The sequence below is a fragment of the Syngnathoides biaculeatus genome, unplaced genomic scaffold (genome assembly GCF_019802595.1).
Source record: "Syngnathoides biaculeatus isolate LvHL_M unplaced genomic scaffold, ASM1980259v1 ctg93_pilon_pilon, whole genome shotgun sequence".
NCBI classification, from domain to species: Eukaryota; Metazoa; Chordata; class Actinopteri; order Syngnathiformes; family Syngnathidae; genus Syngnathoides; species Syngnathoides biaculeatus.
In genome coordinates, this window is record NW_026907537.1 from 42,427 (window position 1) to 64,399 (window position 21,973).

Here is a 21,973-nt window from a genome sequence, read left to right on the forward strand (position 1 = left end):
CAGCACAGGTGTCGAGATTTGGATTCACAGTTCTAAGGACCGGGATCAGAGCCCAGCTCCGCCTGTGTGGAGTTGCATGTTCTCCCTGTACCTGCGTGGGTTGTCTCCGGGCACACCAGTTTCCTCCTACATCCCAAAAACATGCATTCCATGGAGCCTCTAAATTGCCCCAAAATGTGATTTTGATTGCGACTGTTGTTTGTCTCCATGTGCCCTGTGATTAGCTGGCAACCAGTTAAGGGTGAACCCCGGCACCTGCCTGAAGATAACTCTGACAGGCTTCAACAGTCCTGTGACACTTGTGAGGATAAGCGGCTAAGAAAATAGATGCATGAATGGATACAACAATGTCCTCTTGGGGCCACCATGCTCATTTCCACACCATAATTTCTTTGCCTTTCAATCTGTCTTTAAAATGTTGGGCATGGTCTGGTGATTGACGTGGGAGTCAGCAAATGACATCGTAGAGGTGGCTGACTGTTAACTTTAGCCATTCTAAATTGAACCAGGATATTTGTTGGTCTAAACATGAATCAAACACCTGTCAGGAATTTTTCCATTCAGTTCCTTGTTCAAGAAAAAAATAAATTAATTGTAACATGGAAGATTTGAATTGTTGTTTATTTGACGGTTTTGAGAGGGTGAATTTAATTTCCACTTGCACAGTTGTTTGGCTGTTTTAAAAAACAACATTTAATTCTGTTATGTTTTGTTTAACAGAAAATTTGGAGTAGCATGAAAAGAGTTGAAGGCAGCATTTTTTTTTTCTTGGGATGAATTTGACATTTTCCAAACTGCTGCTGATTGTGAAGTGAATTGAGTTTGCACGCATCATATAAACATTGGATGAAGTTTACACCAGTCAGTCAAAGTAAAAACAAATCATCTAAATGATTGCTCGTACCTTAAAAAACTTGTGCAAGATCACTTTAGGAAGTGCCAGTCGTCCAGGGGTGGGCAAACTATGGCCCGCGAGCACACGTTTCACGGAGCTCAACTACGAACAGGACACACGTTGCCCTTTTCCATGTTTTAGAGACTAATTTGTCTGCTCGATAGGGACCGGTTTTCTCAAGGTTTGGTTCTGCCGCAGTCGCCCAGATGGGCAAATTCACTCATTCCTCATGAGTGTGTGAGTTTCCTACTCACCATAGATGTCTTTACTTCCTTCGGCTTCTCGTCAACCCTCAGTCTCCAGTCACAAAGCCGAGGCCCAGTCCTGGAAAGAGTCTCAAGTGCTGTGGCCACGGTCTGTGCCTGGACGTCGGCTCAGCCCCTTGAAATCTCAGGTATCTTGAGATCCAATTGGACATTCATTAAACAGGACAAAAAGGAAGCAAAGACACAAATTCAAGTTTGACAGCTCGCGAAAAGAAGAACTCTCTGGTACAATTCACCACTGCACTCTCTGATTATCCTCTCCTCAGCAAACACCCCCATTTACATAGATGTTACAAAAAGGAGATGGGAGAGCAAAACATAGTTGGTAACAAAGTATACTTGTTTGTTCATGTGTGTGTGTGTGGGTGTGTGTGTGTGTACATTCGCAATGTGACTGAGTGGCGACCAGTTCAGGGTGTAGTCCGACCAAAGTTTGCTGGGAAAGGCTCCAGCACTACTGTGACACTTGTGAGGACAAGTGGGTTGGAAAATGGATGGATGGATAGATGGATGGATGCACATCTCTCTCTCTCTCTCTTTCTCACTCAATGTGCATCCAGAATGATCAGCGTCATCCAAAACTATCGGAGGACCACATGAAAAATGAGATAAGACCAAACTTTCAATCCCCCACAACCCTCCCAGCCCCATTGGAGCCAATCCCAGAAAACTAATTCTTTACTAGTCTAAAAGGCATTTTAGCTCTGACAGATAAGGTGAAGGCTATCTTCTATATTGGAGTCCATTTCACACCAAACAAAGGAAAGTTTCTACCACGATGGTCTGCTTTCTAGCGCAGTTGTATGGTTGTTTTTGGGTTGACAAAGTCAGTAGACGGGCCTCATAGCTCAGTGGTTAGAGCATTGGTCTTGTAAACCAGTGGTCGTGAGTTCAATTCTCACTGTGGACTTCTTTAAACATATGTGACACTTTGTTGATTCTTCTGTGTTCTTGTATTCTCTGTCAGTTTTGTTTGCTCGCTCCGCATCTTCCCTCAAATCCCTCAAAAAGAAATTAAATTTCCACATACTTTGACAAATATTCCCCCACGTGTGAATTTAAACTAAAGTCCCTTTTGTACAAACCAGCAAAATGCGACAATTTAATGTCACACACATCAACACAACACAAACAAGATAAAATAGCGAACACCAAATAGGCGTTGAAGAAAAGAGTAGTTGAACCACAAGGAAAGGCAGTGACCAATCAATGTTGCATGTTTTTGGGATGTGGGAGGAAACCAGTGTGACCCGAGAAAACCCACCCAGGCAGTGAGGGAGAACATGTAAACACCATACAGGCGGGGACGGGATTGAACCCGTTTCCTCAGAAATGTGAGGCCATTGCTTTACCAGCTGATCCATCGTGCCACCTCGTTACAAATTTATAACTATTTTCTTCTGTTGATTAAGATTAAATTCAAGGCTCAAGAACACCATGACTATTGGATTGACGTGGACCATGTGACCAAAAGTCACGAGTATCTGGCAACATTTTGAGGTAAACATTGAAAATCAACACAGTTGACATTCAAGCGAATCTATTCATAATTGTTGTTTGGTGTGTCCATAGGTGACCCGTTTAGTGTGATTATACTGTTAGTTTATATGTACCACTGCAAATTTGAATTGTAAGCGAGAGAATTAGGTCCTCTTTCCTGGAGTTTAATTGGCATCGCTTTCGGCCTTTTTGCTAAGATTGTTGTTGCCTCCTGCCTATTTGAGTCCCAAACCTGAAGTGGGAGTGGAATTTAGTTTATTTTAGGAGGATACAAGGTGCGTTTTGTTTCGGAATTGTTTTTGAGTGGCTTTATTGTCTGTTTGTTTTTGTTTTTTTTATTTAAATTGTGCTGCCTCCGCCATGTTGGCATTCTATGCCGGCATGTGGAGGCACCACAGTGTGCGTTTTTTATTTCAAGAAAAATATAGTGAATCTCCTTTAATGTCAAGATTAGATTTTTCAAGAAAATTGAAACGGTGAACTCTAAAATTTAAAGTTAAAGCCTTAAATTATATTTTAACACTGCGTTCCAATCAAGGTTTTGATGTTAGGTTTATATTCTGCAGCTTATTTGCATGATTTCTGGAGACGGTGTGAAGATGAAAAAGCCCAGTTTTCTGCATTCAATGTCGAAAACTGACTGACAATGCAGCTAAAACTGTCAATGTCAGAATGTTAAATGAAACAGTGAGTGGAGATGACTATTGGCTTGGTAGATATTGCCCGGTGAAAGGCCAAGCTATGAAGGTGAGAGATGAGGATGGCATCTGGAATTTGACCTGGAGAGTCCTCATTCAACAATGGCAGGACTCTCAGGGGTTCCAGGGCCTGAAACATCTCCCATCAATGATAGTTTTGGGTGAAAACCGTGGTTACATTTATTAGCAAGAGCAGCCCAAGCTATGCCACAAGTGTGGTAAACACCTGGCAGAGGCGTGTCAGCAAGTCGTTTGTGGTAAATGGAGAAATATTGGGCATTAATTTGAACAATGTCCCAATGGCAGAAAGTGAAATCTCTGTGGAGACTCAGACCATCTCTTGAAAAAATGCCCTGGATCTTTTACAAACCGACTAAAAGCTGGGAAGCGAAAAGAGAAGAGGATTTAGAACCAAGAGCGAAACTCGTTACCTCAAGATCAGAAATGGGTGAGGTGGAAGAAACCCCAGTTTTCCCACCAAAACCTGTAAAGGAGGAAGAGGAAACAGGTGGGGAGGGGCCAGGACAACCGATTGGGAGTGATGGGGAAAACAGTCCGCTGCAGGAAATGCCTACAAGTAGTCCGAGCGAGAACGAGCCTACAACAGACCGAAATTGATGAGACTCCAATACCTTGTGCACCAAAAACAAAACGACTGGAATCAGAATTCTCCTTTGAGTCCTCCCGAGGCTCAGATAAAAGTGGAAAGCCCATAAATTCAGACAGTTCAAATGATGAATCACGAATATTTCCCTCAAGTTCACCAAAAGAACTCTCCTTTTTAAATATTGTTTTACAATCAACGCCAAAACCCCGAAACACCATGAAGAGAAGATTGCAGGAAAGACCAAAACCAAGAGTTAAAACAGAAAACATTGCAAAAGTACCGTACCTCCGAACTGCTGATGTAAAGGAAGAACAAAAATCGATGGGAATACCAGAACAAGCACCCTTTTAATAGCTTTTAATCAGAGATTCTTTGTATGTTTTCACTTTTAAAATCGTTCCCTTTTAGTGTTTCAACGATAAGGGTTAGGAGCATAAAGTCAAAAATGAAAGCCCAAAGTGTTTGATACTTTCTTCAAACTTTCAAGTACAATGTGTTTTTAATCCAAGAATGTGGCTTACCCTTTTTAAAATTCGACAAACAGTGGGAGGATATGTGGCCACTCCCGTCACTTTGGAGTGGCTCAAATGAAAAAAGAAAATGATGGAGTTGCGATTTTAACAAATATCTCCCATGTTGAGGTGAAGGCGAGCATGGTGGTGAAAGAGTGCTGACAGGTATCATCTTTTTCCTGACTTGCAGACCATATGGGACACTCATTGGTGTCTCTCCCATTTACTGTGTTTTATACCAATGTGTGAAACCAAAACTTGAAAGTCGTAATAGACATCAGCGCATTGGTGGTATAGTGGTTAGCATAGCTGCCTTCCAAGCAGTTGACCTGGGTTCGATTCCCAGCCAATGCATTGCTTTACCACAATTTCACCTTGTATGGTGTGAATGATTTTCCTGCAGTGATCATTGCATCTGGCCACCCCTGCGTCAGCGCTCCATTACTTTGGGTGATTGACAATGGTCTACAGTCCCTTATCTAATCGGGATAGAGCACATGATGTGGGATTTCTCTTTACCAATTTGGCTACAGCACACAATACGCATTCATACACTGTAAAAAGCTGCAAACACAGAAAAATCAGTGTAATAGCGATGCCGCAGAAAGTGAACTGCGTTTTAGCAAATGAACACTGTATTTGGGAACATGCATGGTTTGTTCAACGAATCACAAAACTGCAGAACATTATCTTGAACACTATTTACAAATATAAGTTATATACAGTAAAGACTAAAGAGTCGCTGAAACATATAATGTGAATGAACGTAAGAGAGAAGAGAATTTAAGAATGAAGCACAGCTGAAGAAGATAAATTGAAGGTGAAACATGAACAAAAGCAAGAGAGAAAGAATCAGCTTCATTGGCCAAGTGTGTAAAAACACAAAGAATTTTTCTCCTGCAGTCGGTCCTGCCCTGGTACCACATCCAGACCAAAGAACAATAAAGCAACAAGAACAAGGTCCACGTTGGCTAGGCCATCAATGAAAGCGCTGAGGTGAGTTTTCGAGCGACTGTGGACAAGAACATTCAAATGCAAAGCAGCTTCTTTCACTGTTGATTCAAAACAAAGTACACACATGGCGAATACATTGTATATTTACTCATATATACACTACACATACATACATAGTGTGGATATATATATCTATATATATCCATCCATCCCTCCATTTTCTTCACCGCTTATCCTCACGAGGGTCACGGGGAGTGCTGGAGCCTATCCCACCTGTCAACGGGCAGGAGGCGGGGTACACCCTGAACTGGTTGCCAGCCAATCACAGTCACACCTAGTCACACTCACAATCACACCTTGGGGCAATTTAGTGATTTTTTTTTCATTTTTAGTTAATTCAGTCTGTGCAGTATATCTCCCAAAGATATCCTCCAGATGAGCGCACTCAGACATACTGTACACTTCAGATGCACATGCAGCATACATTAAAACAATCCCCCACTTCCATAGAAGCGTGTGGAGCTGCTTGAATGACCCTAAGTGCCAGAACTTTGTCCAAGTGGCGAGAAGAGAACCCCTTTGTCGCTGGAAAAAAATGTCAGACGTGTGTTTATTCGGGGAATGTCTTGTATGAGTGCCTGCACACACTTCCAGGTAGCGATGTGTCCGGGAACACCTGTCCATCGGAGCATGCATTGCGCTCATTTAACCAACCCAGTGCACGCGTCAGTGCGCGTACCACTTCAAAGAGATTGTACTGCATAATTTCGAATGGAAATGATTGTTTCTAGATGAAAATATATGTTAAACTATTCCATAAAATATGTATCCTGTCCGATGTGTTTTTGAATTAAAGGCAGTGAACTTTGACCGAGTTTCCACCACCTGAAAAATGACTCCTTTTGGGGGCAGAGCCTCTGACGTCAGTCAAGGTGGACTGGTGGTGCGTTTTACATGAGCACGGAGACTCTTTGGTTTCAAGAATTCCTTTGAGATTGTAAGGTAAAACCAATCCCTAACAATGTTGATCACGTGTGTGGTTCAGTTTTGGAGCAATTCCAACAATTCTGAACACAGTGTGCAATATTTTCCCAAAGACCCAAGCCTCAGAAGACAGTGGGGAAGCTTTGTGCAAACGAAGAGGGCTAATTTTTCCAAACCCGGTCAACACTGTCACATGCAGTGAACATTTCACCTGAACCTGGAGACGCTTCGATTAGCTCCCCCCACATACACAAAGGACCAAAAATGGAAAGAGCTTCTGTTAAGAGACAAGTTGCGGAGGCGGTGTGGAGTTCGCATGTTCTCTCCGTGCCTGCGTGGGTTTCCTCCCACGTCCCAATAACAATAATTGGACACTCAAAATTGTCCCGTCGCTGTGATTGTGAGTGCGACTGTTGTTTGTCTCGATGTGCCCTGCGATTGGCTGACAACCAGTTCTGTGTGTACCCTTTCCCCTACCCGTTGACTGCTGGGATAGGCCCCAGCACCTTCCGCTACCCTCGTGAGGATAAGTGGCAAAGAAAATGGATGGATTGACTTGCCAGTGTGTGACATTGCAGGTAACACATCTTACATTAGTAGGAATCATTACTTTGGGAAATTTCAAAGCTATTTGGTGGGTCTGTGGGGATAAGGCAGATATATTTTTGCCTTATGAATGGAGTGGTTGTTACAATCCAGAACAACAACAACAACTCAAAGATATGATGCTGTGCAATTTGATGATGGCAACCCAAAGATGACATTGTTTATTCATTATGCCAAATACACCTTTCATTAGTTGATGGTAAAATAAACGTCCATTCATCAATCCATTTTCTGAGGTACTTACAGTATCCTAATGAGGGTTGAGAAAGTGCAGGAGCCAATCCCAGCAGTCCTTGAGGAGGAGGCATGCTCCACCCTGAACAGGTTGCTAATCAATCGCAGGACACATAGAGACAGACATCAGTCACACTCACAATCACACTTTGGGGCAATTTAGAGTCTCCAACTAATGGATGTTTTTGGGGTGTGGGAGGAAGCCGGAGTGCCTGGACAAAACCCACACAGGCCAACGCTTTACAACAGCGCCACCGTGCTGCCTCTTGTTGGTTTTCTGATAATCGACTAATAATAATTCCACCTGCTCTGTTGGATGCACAATATTTCAACCTTTCCCCTCATCATCATGTCAACCAACTCCTGAGCTTTTCCTCTTCTAGTCCCAACATTCAAAGTCCCTACACTCAGTTGAAGGGTCTGTGCATTCCTCTTCTTCTTCTGCCGATGAATCCGCTTTCCTCCTCTTCTTTGTCTTCGACACACAGTAGCTGAATTTCCACCGACGCCCTGCAGATTAACGGTGCCGGGGACGGGCGTAGTTTACCCGGGCCACGACTGATCGGGTATGGTATTCTTTAGATGAAGGCTCATATTTGTTTGGCATAGTTTTATGCCGGATGTCTCTCCAGAAGCAAATCTCTGCATGTATCTGGGCTTGGGACACAAGATCAAAAATCAATGATGTAAACACACCTGGCTAAAAATAAGCATCCTTCGCTAACTGGGAATTGAACCCAGGCCACAGCGGTGACAGTGCTGAATCCTAACCACTAGACCATAAAGGACTTCAGTAGGTTTTATACTCCAGCATGCCTGCGAATCATGTGAGGATAAGCGATACAATTGCTGAATGGAGAATGCATTGCAAGCATTGTCGATTCTTGTTTTGTTTGTGACCAAATTTTGTGAATTACACTTTAAAAAAATAAGGCATAGGTACTGGACATATTGTTTGATATGTGAACAAATGACCGGGTTTACTTTGAAAAGAACGACCAAACCCTCAAAGTGGGGGTGTGTCGGGGTGTAATTTATGGCATTTTCTGACATGGATTTTCTTTGTGTTTTAAGAACAGAACTCTGAAAATACAACAACTACATACAATAAATACAATCCTCTGCGACAATGGTGCGAAAGTACCACTGTCAGTTGAAAAGCAGGAAACAGGAATTCATTAAGCAAGGCAGGGCCGTTGATTTCTTGTCATCAAAATGTGAAGCTCTTCACCTTGCAGCCACAATATTATACCAACAACTGACTATTATGATAGTGTCAAGGTGGACTAACTTGTGTGCACGTTGGAATCACAGTTCTGAGGTTCAGGGTTCACACCTGACCCCACCTGTGTGGAGTTTGCACTGGTTTATCCCACATCCCAAAAACATGCATTAATTGTAGACTCTAAATCAGTGTGCCCAGACTTTTAAAACCAAAGAGCTACTTTTGAAGACTGTTGTACGGCTTCTCAAAAAGAGGTGAGTAGACTGGACCACTGCAGCCAAGGTCATCAGAGAGATTGTAATGAGAGAAATAATAGGAGAAAAGTTTTGTGGAAGTGACACGCGCAGTGGTTTTGGTTTAATGAGCTCAGTGCATACTCCGATGGACTGGTGCTGCCGGACCCATCACTACCTCGAAGTGTGTGCCGGTACACAAACAAATCATTGGAATTCCCTCAATAAACACGCATCAGACATTTATAGCAACAAAGGGGGCTCTTTCTCCAGCTCCTCACCACTTGGACAAAGTTCTGCCACTCAGTCAGGGTCTATTCAAGCAGCTCCACACACTTCTACAGAAGTGGGAGATGTGTTGGAGTCATATTTTAACCTAGTATAATGAAATGTGTTTAATGTATGCTAGATGTGCATCTGAAGTGTACAGTATGTCTGAATGCACTCATTTGCAGGATATCTATGATATACTGTGCAGATGAAATGTATATGTCTATTTTACGTACGTACTATATGTATACATAGTGTATATATGAGTAAATCCATCCATCCATTTTCTTAGCTGCTTATCCTCACAAGAGCCATCGCAGGGCACACAGAGAGACAAATAGCCACACCTAGGGCCAATTTTGAGTGTCCAATTCATGATTCATGATTTTGGGATGTGGGAGTAAACCGGAGTGCCTGGAGAAAACCCACACAGGCACTCGGCGAACACGCAAACACCACACGGGTGGGTCCGGGATTGAAGCCGGGACCTCAGAAGTGGGAGACAAACGCTTGACCAGCTGAGCCACCGTGCCGCCACATTACATCTATACAATGTAAAATTTGGCATTCTCATCATTTCATTTATTTTCACATCTAAAATAAAATGCAACTTTTCCTAAATACGTATTGGAAGATCAATATTCCTCTTGATAATCTATACATCTTTTAATACTGAACTACATGTACATTTATTGTTTACATCCCTCCAGCTTCTGATATTTCTTTCAACAATGACGCTCGTAAGTTTACTCGAGTTGAACATATTTGAAAGATTTTGGTCAAAAGGGGTCTGTATGGGGCAGAAATGTGGCCTCGTATCTGCAAATGGTTTATTCTTTGGTTTGCACGTTCCACATGAATACGTGCCCTTCCGATCTTGCAACAAGCCGCAGCCTTGTGCTGTAAATGCGCTCGTGTTGAAAACGAAATCTGAAAGAAAAAGAAATACATATATCCCTGCGCGCACACGTTCAAATGATGATTTTGTGCATTATTATTGGCTTGGCTTTTTTCACTGTCCTTGATGTCGGAAATAGATTTGGGTTTGCGCTTTTCACACTCCAGGAAAGTGAACCTCAGCATTTTCTGAAGTAGTTTACTTCAGAAACTTCAGAAATAAAGAAAATTTTTTTGAAACACGAGATCGTTTGCTACATTATGAATGTACAGAAAATCCGCAAACAGAGAACTTTGTACGGGGGAGGTGAAGGGGAAATGTGACGAAGGGTTTGTGTTTATTTCTTCTCACAAATATAGATTACTCCTAATAAAAACAAGTTACGACAAAAGCATCGTTGTTACAAACCTTTTAGGAGTGCAAATTATCCCCGATGATGCAAAACATGTATCTGTTCAACAATGTTAAAAACATTTAATTTTTTTGTCGCTGCTCTCATCCAGTTTTGTTCCCCACCAGAAATGCAAAATCTCGTGAAATCTCGCAAACGATTTTACGCTCCCATTTAGAAGAAGATATTTCTTTGTGAGTGTCGTTCTGTGAGAGAGAGGTTAGTTGGTTTGTTGTGAACGTGAAAGTGGGTGAGACTGTTTGAGATGTGAATGTGAAAGTGAGCGAGAGATAGTGTGAATGTGAGTTTGTCCGTATAGGTGAGAGCAAGAGAGGAAGCAAAAAAGTGTGAGAGAATTTGGCTGACAGCAGTTTCCATAGTGTAGTGGTTATCACATTCGCCTCACACGCGAAAGGTCCCTGGTTCGAGACCGGGTGGGAACAGGCTTTGTTTTGTCGCTTGCTTCTCGGGGAGCTGTTTGGTTTGGTGGTCACATCCTAAATTTTGAGTCGAGTGGAAGTTATCATAGTTAAACGATGGAGATGTGTACCACACATGTGACTTTGTCCTTGTTTCAAAATTGAGTCTGAGCAAGGACTTTTAAAATGAATATTGTTTGTTGTATTTAAATCTGCCATGAAAACCTTCACCAAAAGGTGACGTTGAGAAAAAACTTCATTCACACAGGAATTGAATCTTAGTCTCCTGCGCGGACATTGTGGACACTAGTAAAGATGGTGTCATGAAGCTTGTCACAATTCAGCCATTGGTACAAGTAATGGTCCATTTCTCGATGGTTCATGTGGATGTAGTTTTGTTGGCTCGTAGAAAAGTAAAACTCATCAGCATCCTGACACTTCTGCTGCAATTCTCCCCAGATAAAATTCACCATAAGCCGGTTATATTGTCATGGTAAAGTACAATGAGAGAAACAAAATCAAAATGTTTGGGGGATTCCAGCAGGACATGTGATCCAATATGATGTCATACTTCTCACACTGACCAAGATGATAAAAAGTAAAAAGTTGAGATGACGTGTCACTTAGAACAAGATGGACATTTTCTCAAAGTGGGAAACATTTACTTGTGAGACCTCTTCAAGTATTTTGACATATGCAAACTGATCCATGATCCCTGCTCGGCAATAACTAGGCCCAAGACCATAGTCGGAGAAGCTTGCCCATATCATGATGCTTGCACCACCATGCTTCACCGTCTTCACTTTACATCCTGGAACTGATCATAATTGGCTGAGCCTTTGCCATTCTGGTTATTCTGTGACCAATTGTGATGGTTGTCTTCCATTTTCTGGAATGTGTCACTGGTTTTTCTCTGTTCTAAGGCATTCAAGGTCATTTTAGCTGAAGGGCCTATAATTTGTTGCACCTCTTGATAAGATTTTCCCTCACCAATGAAACCTTTATTTAAATTCTTGTTTCCGAACCAACAAAGTTAATGTCATGTCTACATAACCCCCTTTCATGAGTTCCCAAAACTCATTATAAACATAGAAGCAGTGAGTGACACCTTGTTGGGGGTCACAACCCAATATTAGCCCCAAAAAGGAAATCAGAATCTTCAATTTGGAGCATCATTCAGCTTTCAACACGTATTGCTAAAGATATTCCGCAAGCAAAAATTCAGTTTTATATCCAGAAAAACAGACAGGGATATCATTGTGGATTAAAAAAATGAAAAAAAATGGAAGCAACCTTTCAAATTTATAGTTCAGAGTTTGCTTGGGTACCCTGCGATGAGCTGGAAATCAGTTCAGGGCGTAAACTGCCTACTGCCCGTTGACAGCTTGGATAGGCAACCCTTGTGAGGATAAGCGGCTAAGAAGATGGATGGATAGTTGGATTGGTTTGGTTCGCAATGCATTTTTTTGTTTGGCTTCACTGTGACGACAGTGGGACACGAGGAGAGAAAAAAAAATGTTGGCAGTGGACAGCATGAAGCCAAATAAATACATGCGCAATTCAAAGAGGTTCCACCCCAGTCATGCTGATAAACCGATGGATTATTTTCAGTGAAAAAATCTCGAATATTGCCAACAATCATCCCGCATTGTGAAAGCTACATCAGTAAAACGAGCGAGGGACTGTTAGCATCATACACAGGTAGCGAACCAAATTGCTCAGTGCAAACCCCCCCACACCACATTAGATTCATTTTGTTTTGTAAATTTAAAGTTTTTTATATTTTGTGCTCCTGAATAATGTGGGCTGTGGGGAATTGGAAGTATTTTTTCTTGGTTTATTTTCACGATAAAAGGGGGCATAAAACAATGTGGAAAAAAGTTTTTTTTTCAGGCAAATTGATCCTGTGCTGAAAATATTTTTCTGTTCAGACTGCCAAGGTCATAATCAGTTTATTTCTCTGTTGAACATTGAACTATGTTTTTAATCAATTTTTTTTTTAATGTTAATAAGGATACAATTTTATACAGAGCTGTACTTTACTTATAACAATTTTATAACTCAAATGATAATATTATAGTCATGGCAGAGAGGTACAGGTACACTTTGTGTTGGGTGAAATAGCTGCTAAAGTGGACTGAAATGCTCCCGTATGTACCAGAAAATACTTCTTGAAAGTCAACAAACACTCAAATCTGTAAAGGTATTTTTTTAATCTGTCAAATTATTTTGTTTTTCTCATCTGTTATTATTTGGATTTTGGGGTCAATTTCCAACAGTCAATTTTTTTTCCAAAGATTGTAAAACCTATTTTATTGAATTCATCCGAATTCGACTGTCATGAGCGTCAAGCGGCAAGGGGTAGGACCCAAAATGCAGGGATGTGATTTTTTGACATACATACAAGGGAGGAAGCATCCCAAAAGACAAAGTCCAAAAATCCTGACACGAAGGGGGGGGAGGAAAATTACGAGGCAAAACTGGGAACTTAATAAAGAGGACCACCGAAACACTGTAGCGATGGAACTACACGAGCAAGGTGCTGCATACTCACCACAACAATACCGCAGTGTCAACCACAACGAACTGACAACGCAAACCACAAGGCTCATATGCTAATTAGCTTCAATGAAGCCCAGGGGAGGAGCTGCTGCTGCGAGCAGGGCAGCGCCCTGGCCACGCCCCTGACACTTGCCGAGAGTTCTGGCTGTTTGTTAGGATGAGTGCTTTTGACAAAAACTGGACGGATTGCCAGATTAGTGCGTTCCAGCGCTCTCCCTTGATATTTGGGACCCTCCAAGGAAGGACACGAATCGGATGTTGATGAACTACTCTGCTTCCACACTGAACACTTCAAACACCAGCACGTGACCAAAGAAATAATGTCAACAGTGTATGAATCCATCTGAAGATCCATCCATCTATTTTCCGCGCCGCTTATCCTTAGCCGCGTCTCATCTCGACAGCTGTGTGCCGTGTTCCAAGTGATGAATAGAATACATCAAGTGAAGTGAACCACAGGTGGCTCCCTTCAAGTGGAGAAGACAAGACAAGGACAAGCATCGTGGAAATCAGAACGCACCTGAGCTAATGTTTGAGTGGCATTGCAAATGGTGGAAATACTGATTTACGCATTATTTACATGATTTATAATTTGACACAAATGTCTGAAAACACGACTGGCTTCATGAGCTATTTTATGAAGATTTTCTGAAAAAAAAAACCTATCTTCGAAACAGCTTTTGATTAAATCTATCAGCAAAATGTAAAAAATGTGTAGGGGTGTGGCCTCCTCCCCAGCTCCTCACCTGGAGCTCATTGACGCTAATTAGGCCACTCTTATAAGCCACGGGTCGGAAACCTATGGCCGAGATTTTCTTTTGATCTGGTTTGAGTATGCTTTCCTTCCCATTTTATCCCTTCCACGTGGCCTGTTCCGTCTCCCCCATATTTTCACCTTTTCCTTCTCCTTTTTTTCTGCTCGAGAATACGGAAGAACAGGGAAGGAGCAGGGCAGGGATGTGCTAGGGAAGACGGGAGGGTAGGCGTACCTATTTCCAAGTTTCGGTAGAGTCTGGCGCAACGAAAATAAATATAGTTGGAGATATATGCGTGTTGGCCATGGTCCGAGTTAGATTTTCCCCGTGGCTCTTTTTCGTGATGCGAATATGTTGTATAGGTTTGGGGCTGATGGGGGGCAAAAGGATCAGGCCATTGGCCATGTTTGGACTCGGGTATGTTTTGTTTCCCCCCCTCCATTGTATTCTCTGTCTTCCAACTTTTCTCTTTAGTTCAGTTGGTTGTGTTGGTGGGCGTTCTTCCTGCGCAGTACCTGCTTAGCGCGATCCGGGCCCCCCCATTAACGCCGCCGACGGGGTACCGTTTCCCCTCACCGACCGGTGCTTCTTCGAGGGCAGGCCTTCTTTAGTGTTTTGGGTTCTCTTCCCCCTGAAGATGCGTTTTTAGGATCAGGGTCTTCTCTTCCTTATGCCTTCCCCGTTGGCAAAATAAGGTCGGGGAAAGAAGTCACGCCAGCTGGAAACGTGCCCCCCCCCCGGCTCTTTCCGTGCCAGTCGGTTGTGCACCATTTTTCCCCCCGTTTTTACTTTTTCGTTCGGTTTTCGGGCCAATTATTCTAGAATCAACCTTTTAGGATGTATTGCTGGGTTGGCGCGACTCCCCTAGTTGTAATCATACGAAATAGTGGTAAGATACGCTGGGGACCATAGGACATGGGGGGGAAGCTTGTCTTTATTCTCCCCATGACAGGTTGATACTTAGGTCCAATATTTCGTACGCGGTTGGACTCTCTTTCGTGTCCGACTCGGTATTTCTCTCTTGTTCCCGCTTTTCTGTTCTTTTTCTTCGCGCTGTTTTGTCTTTGTTCTTCTGTTGGAGTTGGAGCAGCAAAACTCCGTCCCCTTTTTTTCGATGGAGTCGATCGATACAAGGAAATGGGGCCCTGGGCAAAGGTAGACGCGGCGGAAAAAATGACCTACAGTCCGTTGAAGGGATTTAGAGCGGGGTTTACATTGAGGGGGGTTCTCCCTCACCTGCGGAGTAGAAAATTAAAAAAAAAGTGCCTGGTTTCCCTCTCTGAACCCCAGGATATAGAATATCACTTTGTTGGGGAAGAGGAGAAGCGAAAACAAATGCCGATGGGTCGTCCGTTCGTCGGACAGGAGATATCCTATAAACGAGCATTAAACTAATGCCCTCGGAAAAGGAAATAAGTTCCCCCGCTCTCATTTCAAGTAAGATCTAAGGGACTAGGATGTTCTCGCCGGCTTGCATTGCCTCCCCCTCTTCTACTCGGTAAAACTGAATTAACGTGGGCCCGTACATTTGGGACAGGGGGTCTGCCAGTAGTGAGCCTCAGAAGCGTTGACGTGTCCCCCTAGGATACCGTATGCAATTTCGCCTCCTCTTCTCGCGCGAAAGTGTAAGGTGTTGGTGAAACGGAGAGAAATGGCTACCCATTGCTTTGAGGAGTCTGATAAAACAACGGAAGCGGGCAGTTTTGTAGTTGGTTTCGACCCCCTTAAGTACGTCTCGCCCTTCACCTTCCCTCTTAGTCTCTCCACTTGCTTCCTTCTACCTCTCTCTCTCCTCGACCGCACTGTCCGACTTCGCTGCTCCCGTTTGCTCTCTCTGCTGGGTTCCCTCCCGCAGGGACTTGAAGCAGGGAGGGGCCTGGGGAGTTAAAAAAACTTGGCGTGGGCGGGAGGGGGGGGCTCTAGGGGGGACCTAACATGCCAGAAGAGCGAAGGAATTACATCTGTGTTTAAAACCGGTGCCGGAGGTGAAGGACCAATATATTGAAAACTACAGAGGACCTTCGCCATGGAAAGTTTGAAGAGGAGCGAGGAAAAACTTTCTTCCGTTCTAAAGTTCCTGTTTCAAGCAAAACAATTTCACTTTGTTGAGAGACTAATCTCATTTGCTGAGGACCCTTTCTTGGAACCTGAGTGGCACCGGCACATTTGTTCATATCCTACGAACGCAAGTAAAGGCTATCAAGACACCCTGGGTGGATAGCGACGCACTATGGTCTGGTGCATTATGCGGGGCTACGTAATGTCCCAAAGGGTCTATGACGAGGCAGTTTTTAAAGCGAACTTTCTGCACAGGGTAGTGACCAAAACATTTGTAGTATATGGTGCGTACAGTATAACGAACATCACCCAAGAATAGGATATAACTTTAAATGCCGTTAATTTGGTGCTCACGTAAAGCTACCTGGTTATCTTGAAAGATTTCTGTTCACCCTCACAGCGAAAAGTGCTTCACTGTGGCTTTTGGGACCCTGAGCGCTATTTGCTGACCTAAGTCAATCGAGCTTTGTGTTTCTTGCTCACTATTGGAACGTTTCCAAAACCCTTGTCTACTCCAAGGCGCTGAAAGACAACATGCAAAGACGTGAGAGAGAGTTCTTTTCTAAACATGAATTTATTCATGAAATCAAGAACTGCTCGTGATTTTGCACGGATTTCCATCAGGGCTCATCGCAGGCCACTTTGGGGTTACAGTGTTTTAGTTCTGTGTGTTTGGGTCATTGTGGGATACTGGAGGAGACTACCTGATCCAAGCTTTCCTGAATGGAAGCACTACATTCGCTTTTTTCTGTTAAAATTCCTCGATACGCTTGAGATTGCAAATGTGACTTGCGGGATTTAAGACACCCAGTGCCAGATTAAAAAACGAAAAGCAGCCACAGAACACGGATGAGCCTCGTTCACGGTTCATGCAGTAGGTTCTAGGGTTGCTCTCCTCGTTTATTTTTATCAACACATTCCAGTCTCGTCAGTTTCTTAAGTGACCTTTCAGTAACAGCTTTTTGCTCACAAGTGGAAGATTACGTCACACTTATTTGGAATTGAAAACATGACTGAGTTCTGCATTTTTAAACTTTTCTGTTTTTGCGATAGCCTTCACACGACTGACAAGGGTCCGATGTGTTAGCGGGCCCCGGAGCCATCAATCAGAAGAAGTGTCTTCCTGGGTGAGGAACACATTTGGACAAATGGAGAGCGATGGCTGCGAGGGTCGTTGCAGAGAGGAAGGGGGTTTGCTGTCTTGAGACTCGAAAGACGGCAGCCTAATTCTGGGTTTTCACAATGAGTCAGCTTTGACATTTAAAGTCAGTCCATGCCACACACTTCTGGGACCCTGCTCATTCTGACAGTTTTTGACAGGGGTCTCTGGTTGCATTCATTGTCTCCTCATCAACGGTGAGTATGACACTCTTCACTCTTGGATAAATACGGTAAAATAACCTAATGCGTGAAAATATGGCGACAGTGTTGGCTCGTTTCTGTGTATTACGACTCCAGTTACTCCAATTAATATATGCAACTGTATTTTGAGCGAGTAAGGGAACAGCAAAGCTTCATGTACAGTATTCAGTTGAATTGTAATGTTATAGATCTTTTCACACCAGAAGTTAAACCAACTCAACGCCACAAGAATAAGCACTAGGCGACTTATGCAAGAAAAAAACTTCTTTTAAGGAGGAAACCTCGGACTGACCCGAGTCTTGGTGTGGGGTGGCTCTCTCTGCCTCAACCAGATGGTATTGGATGGAAACGAGAGACAGACAGACAAACAGACAAGACAAGAGCCAGTGAAGTCAGCTCACTTTGCAACAAACTGCAGTTTGGCATATCGGGAAGCATTCTTTAAAAAAGATTATTCTCGCTCCAACACTTCAGTGACTCTTGTGAGGATAAGGGGGTAGTAAAGTGGATGGATAGCTGCCACTCCCAGTTTAAGCTTGCTGTCAAACTAAACAGCAAACAAAGAGAATGCATAAAAACGACCAGATACCAGATGGCCTTGCGTTAACAAAGTTAGTTTAGCTTAATGCTAACAAACAATGCAAAACAGCACAGGCAAGCTAACAAATATCAACTGTGTCACGGTGCATTTCCCTTCACTTCAATGGCAAATGATAAATTTAGAAAAGGGTGTTTTGAATTTTGTGTGCGGTTAAAGAAGTAATTGAACTTGTTTCTCAAGGTGCCACTGCAGTCACTTCGTGAAGTTGTTTTTCCGCATTAGGGCGTGCTGTGATTTGCCGGGCAAGAAGTGTCGGGTCATGTAATTCCAGTCGAGTTGTCCTACGTTTTAGCCAACTTAAGTCTGACTCGAGTTGAGTCATGTCACCCGTGTCCCCCACCTCTGACAGTCAGTTATCCATCATGAGTAAAGTATGACTATAAACAACTTACATCATCTCCCCTCCACCTACACCTGTTTTTCCCCCGCAGATGCACACATATCTTGTTTTAACCTCCCTTTGCAGCCTGTGGTTTTTGGCCCCCTCCGTGCTGTCAATGCAGTGCAAGGATAGGCAATACGCGTGGCCCGTAAAGGCCCCGCACAGTTGCTGCGACAAGTGCCCGCCGGGTAAGACGGCCTCCGCACGGTCTACGTGGGCGCAGCAGCTTTGGTGCAGCGCGCGGTAACAATCTCTTTGCGTGCCGCAGGCCAACATATGATCCGCCGTTCGCCAACCGCTTGCGACATCGAGTGTGGACTTTGCACAGGTGACCGCTACACCGACTCCTACAACGTGCAGATGACCTGCGATGTTTGCAGAATGTGTGACAAATGTGAGTGAACATTTCATTTATTTGACTACATAACGGTTGTCTACAAGTTGAATTCTTTCAAGTCTTGAATCAAAAGCGAGTTTAGTGTTGAAAGATGTCGCGGTATTCCGAGTCTTTCCGCAGGATTCTTGAAGTATGTGGAAAATTGCAGCAGATTGTTGCGTTGTACTTGTGTTGTTGCTGGCACGGTGGTGTAGCGGCTCGCGTTTCTTGGTAAGAATCTCAGCTCGGGCCTTTAGGAGAGGAGTTAGCGTGTTCTCACTGTGATTGGGTGGGTTTTGTTTGGGTACTTCATCACGTCTTCTAAGATCATGCAGGAAAGCTTTTTATGGTTTGATGTAATAAAAAGGGGGTGGCATGGTGGGTCAGCTGGTAAAGCGTTGGCCTCACAGTTCTAAGGACCCAGATTCCATCCCGGCAGCGGCGGTATGGAGTTTGCATGTTCTCCCTGTCCCTGCATGGGTTTTCTCCGGGCACACCGGTTTCCTCCCACGTCCCAAAAACAGGCAACATTAATTGGATGCTCTAAATTGCTCCTAGGTGTGATTGTGAGTGCGACTGTTTGTCTCTATTCACCCTGCGATTGACTAGCAACCAGTTCAGGGTGTACCGCACCTCTGGCCTGTTGACAGCTGGGATAGGCTCCAGCACTCCCCGCGACCCTTGTGAGGATAAGCGGCAAAGAAAATGGATGGTTGGATTAAATAAAAGGTTGATTTGGGCTGCAATGGGTGCAAAAACAACAATTCACATTACCAAAAGAACATGACTGTTTACTTTTTGTCATCGTATATATATATATATATACATTTATATAAAATATAAATAATATATTATACAAACCTCGAAGCCATAGTACAGAGCAAGTTAAGTATTCTCCATTCAAAGGCGTCATGGCACTGCGCTTCTATAATAATCAACATAAATGAATAAATTAATCTTAATGATGGCTTTTGACCTTCAGCCAATATGGAGTACGAGTCCACGTGCCATACCTCTCGAAACGCTGTGTGCAGATGCGAAGCAGGCTACAAATGCACGGATGAGGCGTGCACGGAGTGTTTACGGGTACCAGGAACGGTCAAGTCCAGCACCACAGGTACCCCAATACATCCACGCAAACACAACCTCCGTCCGACGCTAATAAATATTGCAGGTGAGGTGCCAGTGATGGTCTGAATGATATATGTGTATATCTTTTTCATCAACTTTTGTTTTAAGGTTAGGTTAGGGTTAGGTTATAACATATGTTAGCTCCCTCTATGTAGAAGAAGAAGGGGAACTATGAGACCGGGGGGGGGGGGGGTCCCAGTAAGCGTCTGCTACGTACCCAGAGTTCCCCTGTTAATAACGCATGCGCATTCATCACAGGGAGACTTTTCAGCACGGGGGAGCGCTCAGACCGTCACACCGGTTTCATGTGGCATGCATTGAGCTTGTCATCTGATGGTCCACTGGGAACTTGCAATCTTTTTTTTTTTTTTTTTAAGAAATGCTCACTATCTATTAAAACTGCAGTTTGATGTGAAGTTCACTGTCACCATCTAATGCGTGTAACCCAAATTTTTGCTGACAACTCGAGAAATAAAAAAATCAGCTCGCATCTCCAAAAACTTGTAAGTCTGCTCACTCGTAAGAAGCAGTACCACCCGGTGATGTTTTTGTTTTTGTCATCACAGCAGTACTGCTAGTATGCTGTGAACCCGCCTCCTCGCGAAAGTGTAGGAAAAGCAGCGTTCATTCGGCGTGATTGATGCTGAGCCAAAACGGGACACACCTTTACACTATGACAACCTGGGTGAAATAATAGAATTGGAAGAGGCATACAAAGCCCCACCCTCGATCGGTATTAGGTAAACAACACATGATGACAGCATTAAAGTAACGTCTACGTAGCGCCAAAGTTACAAATTGTCTAAATCATATTGCAGTGTGATAAAGAGCCCAGAGTCAATGATTTTCTTTAAAAAAAAAAAAAAAAAAAAAACATCACAGTTTAACTTCGTAGTAACAGAACCATTTTTTTTTTCTCCTCGTGAGAGCAAGAATAGGAAACGCATCAATTCTGAGAGGGTCTGGTACTTACACCGTTGGGTATACATTTGCACTCACGGGCCACTACTTGATTTTTAAAACTGACAGACGGGGAAGCATAAGTGAAGATTTAAGCAGATGTGCTAACCCACAAGTGTCAAACTCGAGGCTCGGGGGCCGGATCCGGCCCGCCGCATGATTTTATGTGGCCCGCAAAGGCAAATCTCGTGTGTCAACTGCTGTGATACATTGTGAAAATCTGAACCAAAATTTTAAATTGTCATATACCATAAATGATAACATTAAGTTATTACAAGCATTTTTGTGAACAATAGTTGAAAAATCCATTACCTTGATGATTTTTAATGGTTTCTCAATCATAATAGCCCTCTGAGATCTGTCCCCTTTCACTGGGGTTATTGCAATAGCAGCACTCCATCAGTATTTTGTTTCCACCCTACTCTTGTTCCCGTAGCCAATTTGTCACCAGAGTGTCATGGTTGCCCAAAACCCGGCGCGGACCTTGTTGACCCGGACGACGTCAGAGCCGGTATGACTCCATTATTATGTGTGTCTTTCGTCCGACGTCTCAACATGTGGCGTGAGGGGTCTTGCCTCAGGACACATCTTGATGTTACCGTTTTACCGTTACCGTTGGGATTTTTGTGTCTAAATTCAGTTTTTACCTTGTCCAAAGTCAGTTTTTACGTTGAGGTACTAAATCAATTTGTTAGCGGCAAAGAGTGAACACGTGTCATTTTTTTGGGCGCCGATTCCACTTGAGTCGCTTTTGGCCGTTTTGCCGTTGTGTGACCTGATTGTTTCCCCTACAGATGCAAAGCACAACTTGGTGGAGATTCTCCCCGTGTGTGCAGTCATAGCAGTCGTTGTCGCCTTGCTTGTCATGGCCTTTCGACAATGGATCAGACCTAAGAACTGTAAGCGTTCAATTAATAGGATAATCTTGTGTCATTTTTAAACGCAATTATAGCCTAGCTTCCCTGTTTATTGTTGCTCAGGCTCCAACTCGGAAGACACACCAACTGCAGTACTTCTGAGCACCGAGGAGAAGGAGGCCTGCAAGCCGGTCCAAGAAATGTGTGGCAAATGTGAGCAAACTGTCGAGGTTTGAA

At 43.4% G+C, this 21,973-nt stretch overlaps 1 protein-coding gene and 3 non-coding genes across 4 annotated transcripts; all 4 read left to right on the plus strand.

Moving 5' to 3' along the window:
• The first annotated feature begins 1,998 nt into the window (after positions 1-1,998).
• On the plus strand, positions 1,999-2,071 carry trnat-ugu (transfer RNA threonine (anticodon UGU)). The gene has a single exon. It is a non-coding gene; the product is annotated as a tRNA-Thr (tRNA).
• A 2,689-nt stretch (positions 2,072-4,760) lies between these two features.
• trnag-ucc (transfer RNA glycine (anticodon UCC)) lies at positions 4,761-4,832 on the plus strand. The gene has a single exon. It is a non-coding gene; the product is annotated as a tRNA-Gly (tRNA).
• A 5,811-nt stretch (positions 4,833-10,643) lies between these two features.
• On the plus strand, positions 10,644-10,716 carry trnav-cac (transfer RNA valine (anticodon CAC)). Its single transcript has one exon. It is a non-coding gene; the product is annotated as a tRNA-Val (tRNA).
• A 7,634-nt stretch (positions 10,717-18,350) lies between these two features.
• LOC133497322 (tumor necrosis factor receptor superfamily member 5-like) lies at positions 18,351-21,966 on the plus strand (the record flags this gene model as incomplete). Its single annotated transcript, XM_061813356.1, has 7 exons — positions 18,351-18,401; positions 18,462-18,600; positions 18,681-18,806; positions 19,771-19,905; positions 21,316-21,390; positions 21,674-21,778; positions 21,860-21,966. Coding segments are annotated over exons 1-7 (738 nt in total), but the record flags the coding sequence as incomplete, so codon positions are not given.
• Between the last annotated feature and the right edge of the window lie 7 nt (positions 21,967-21,973).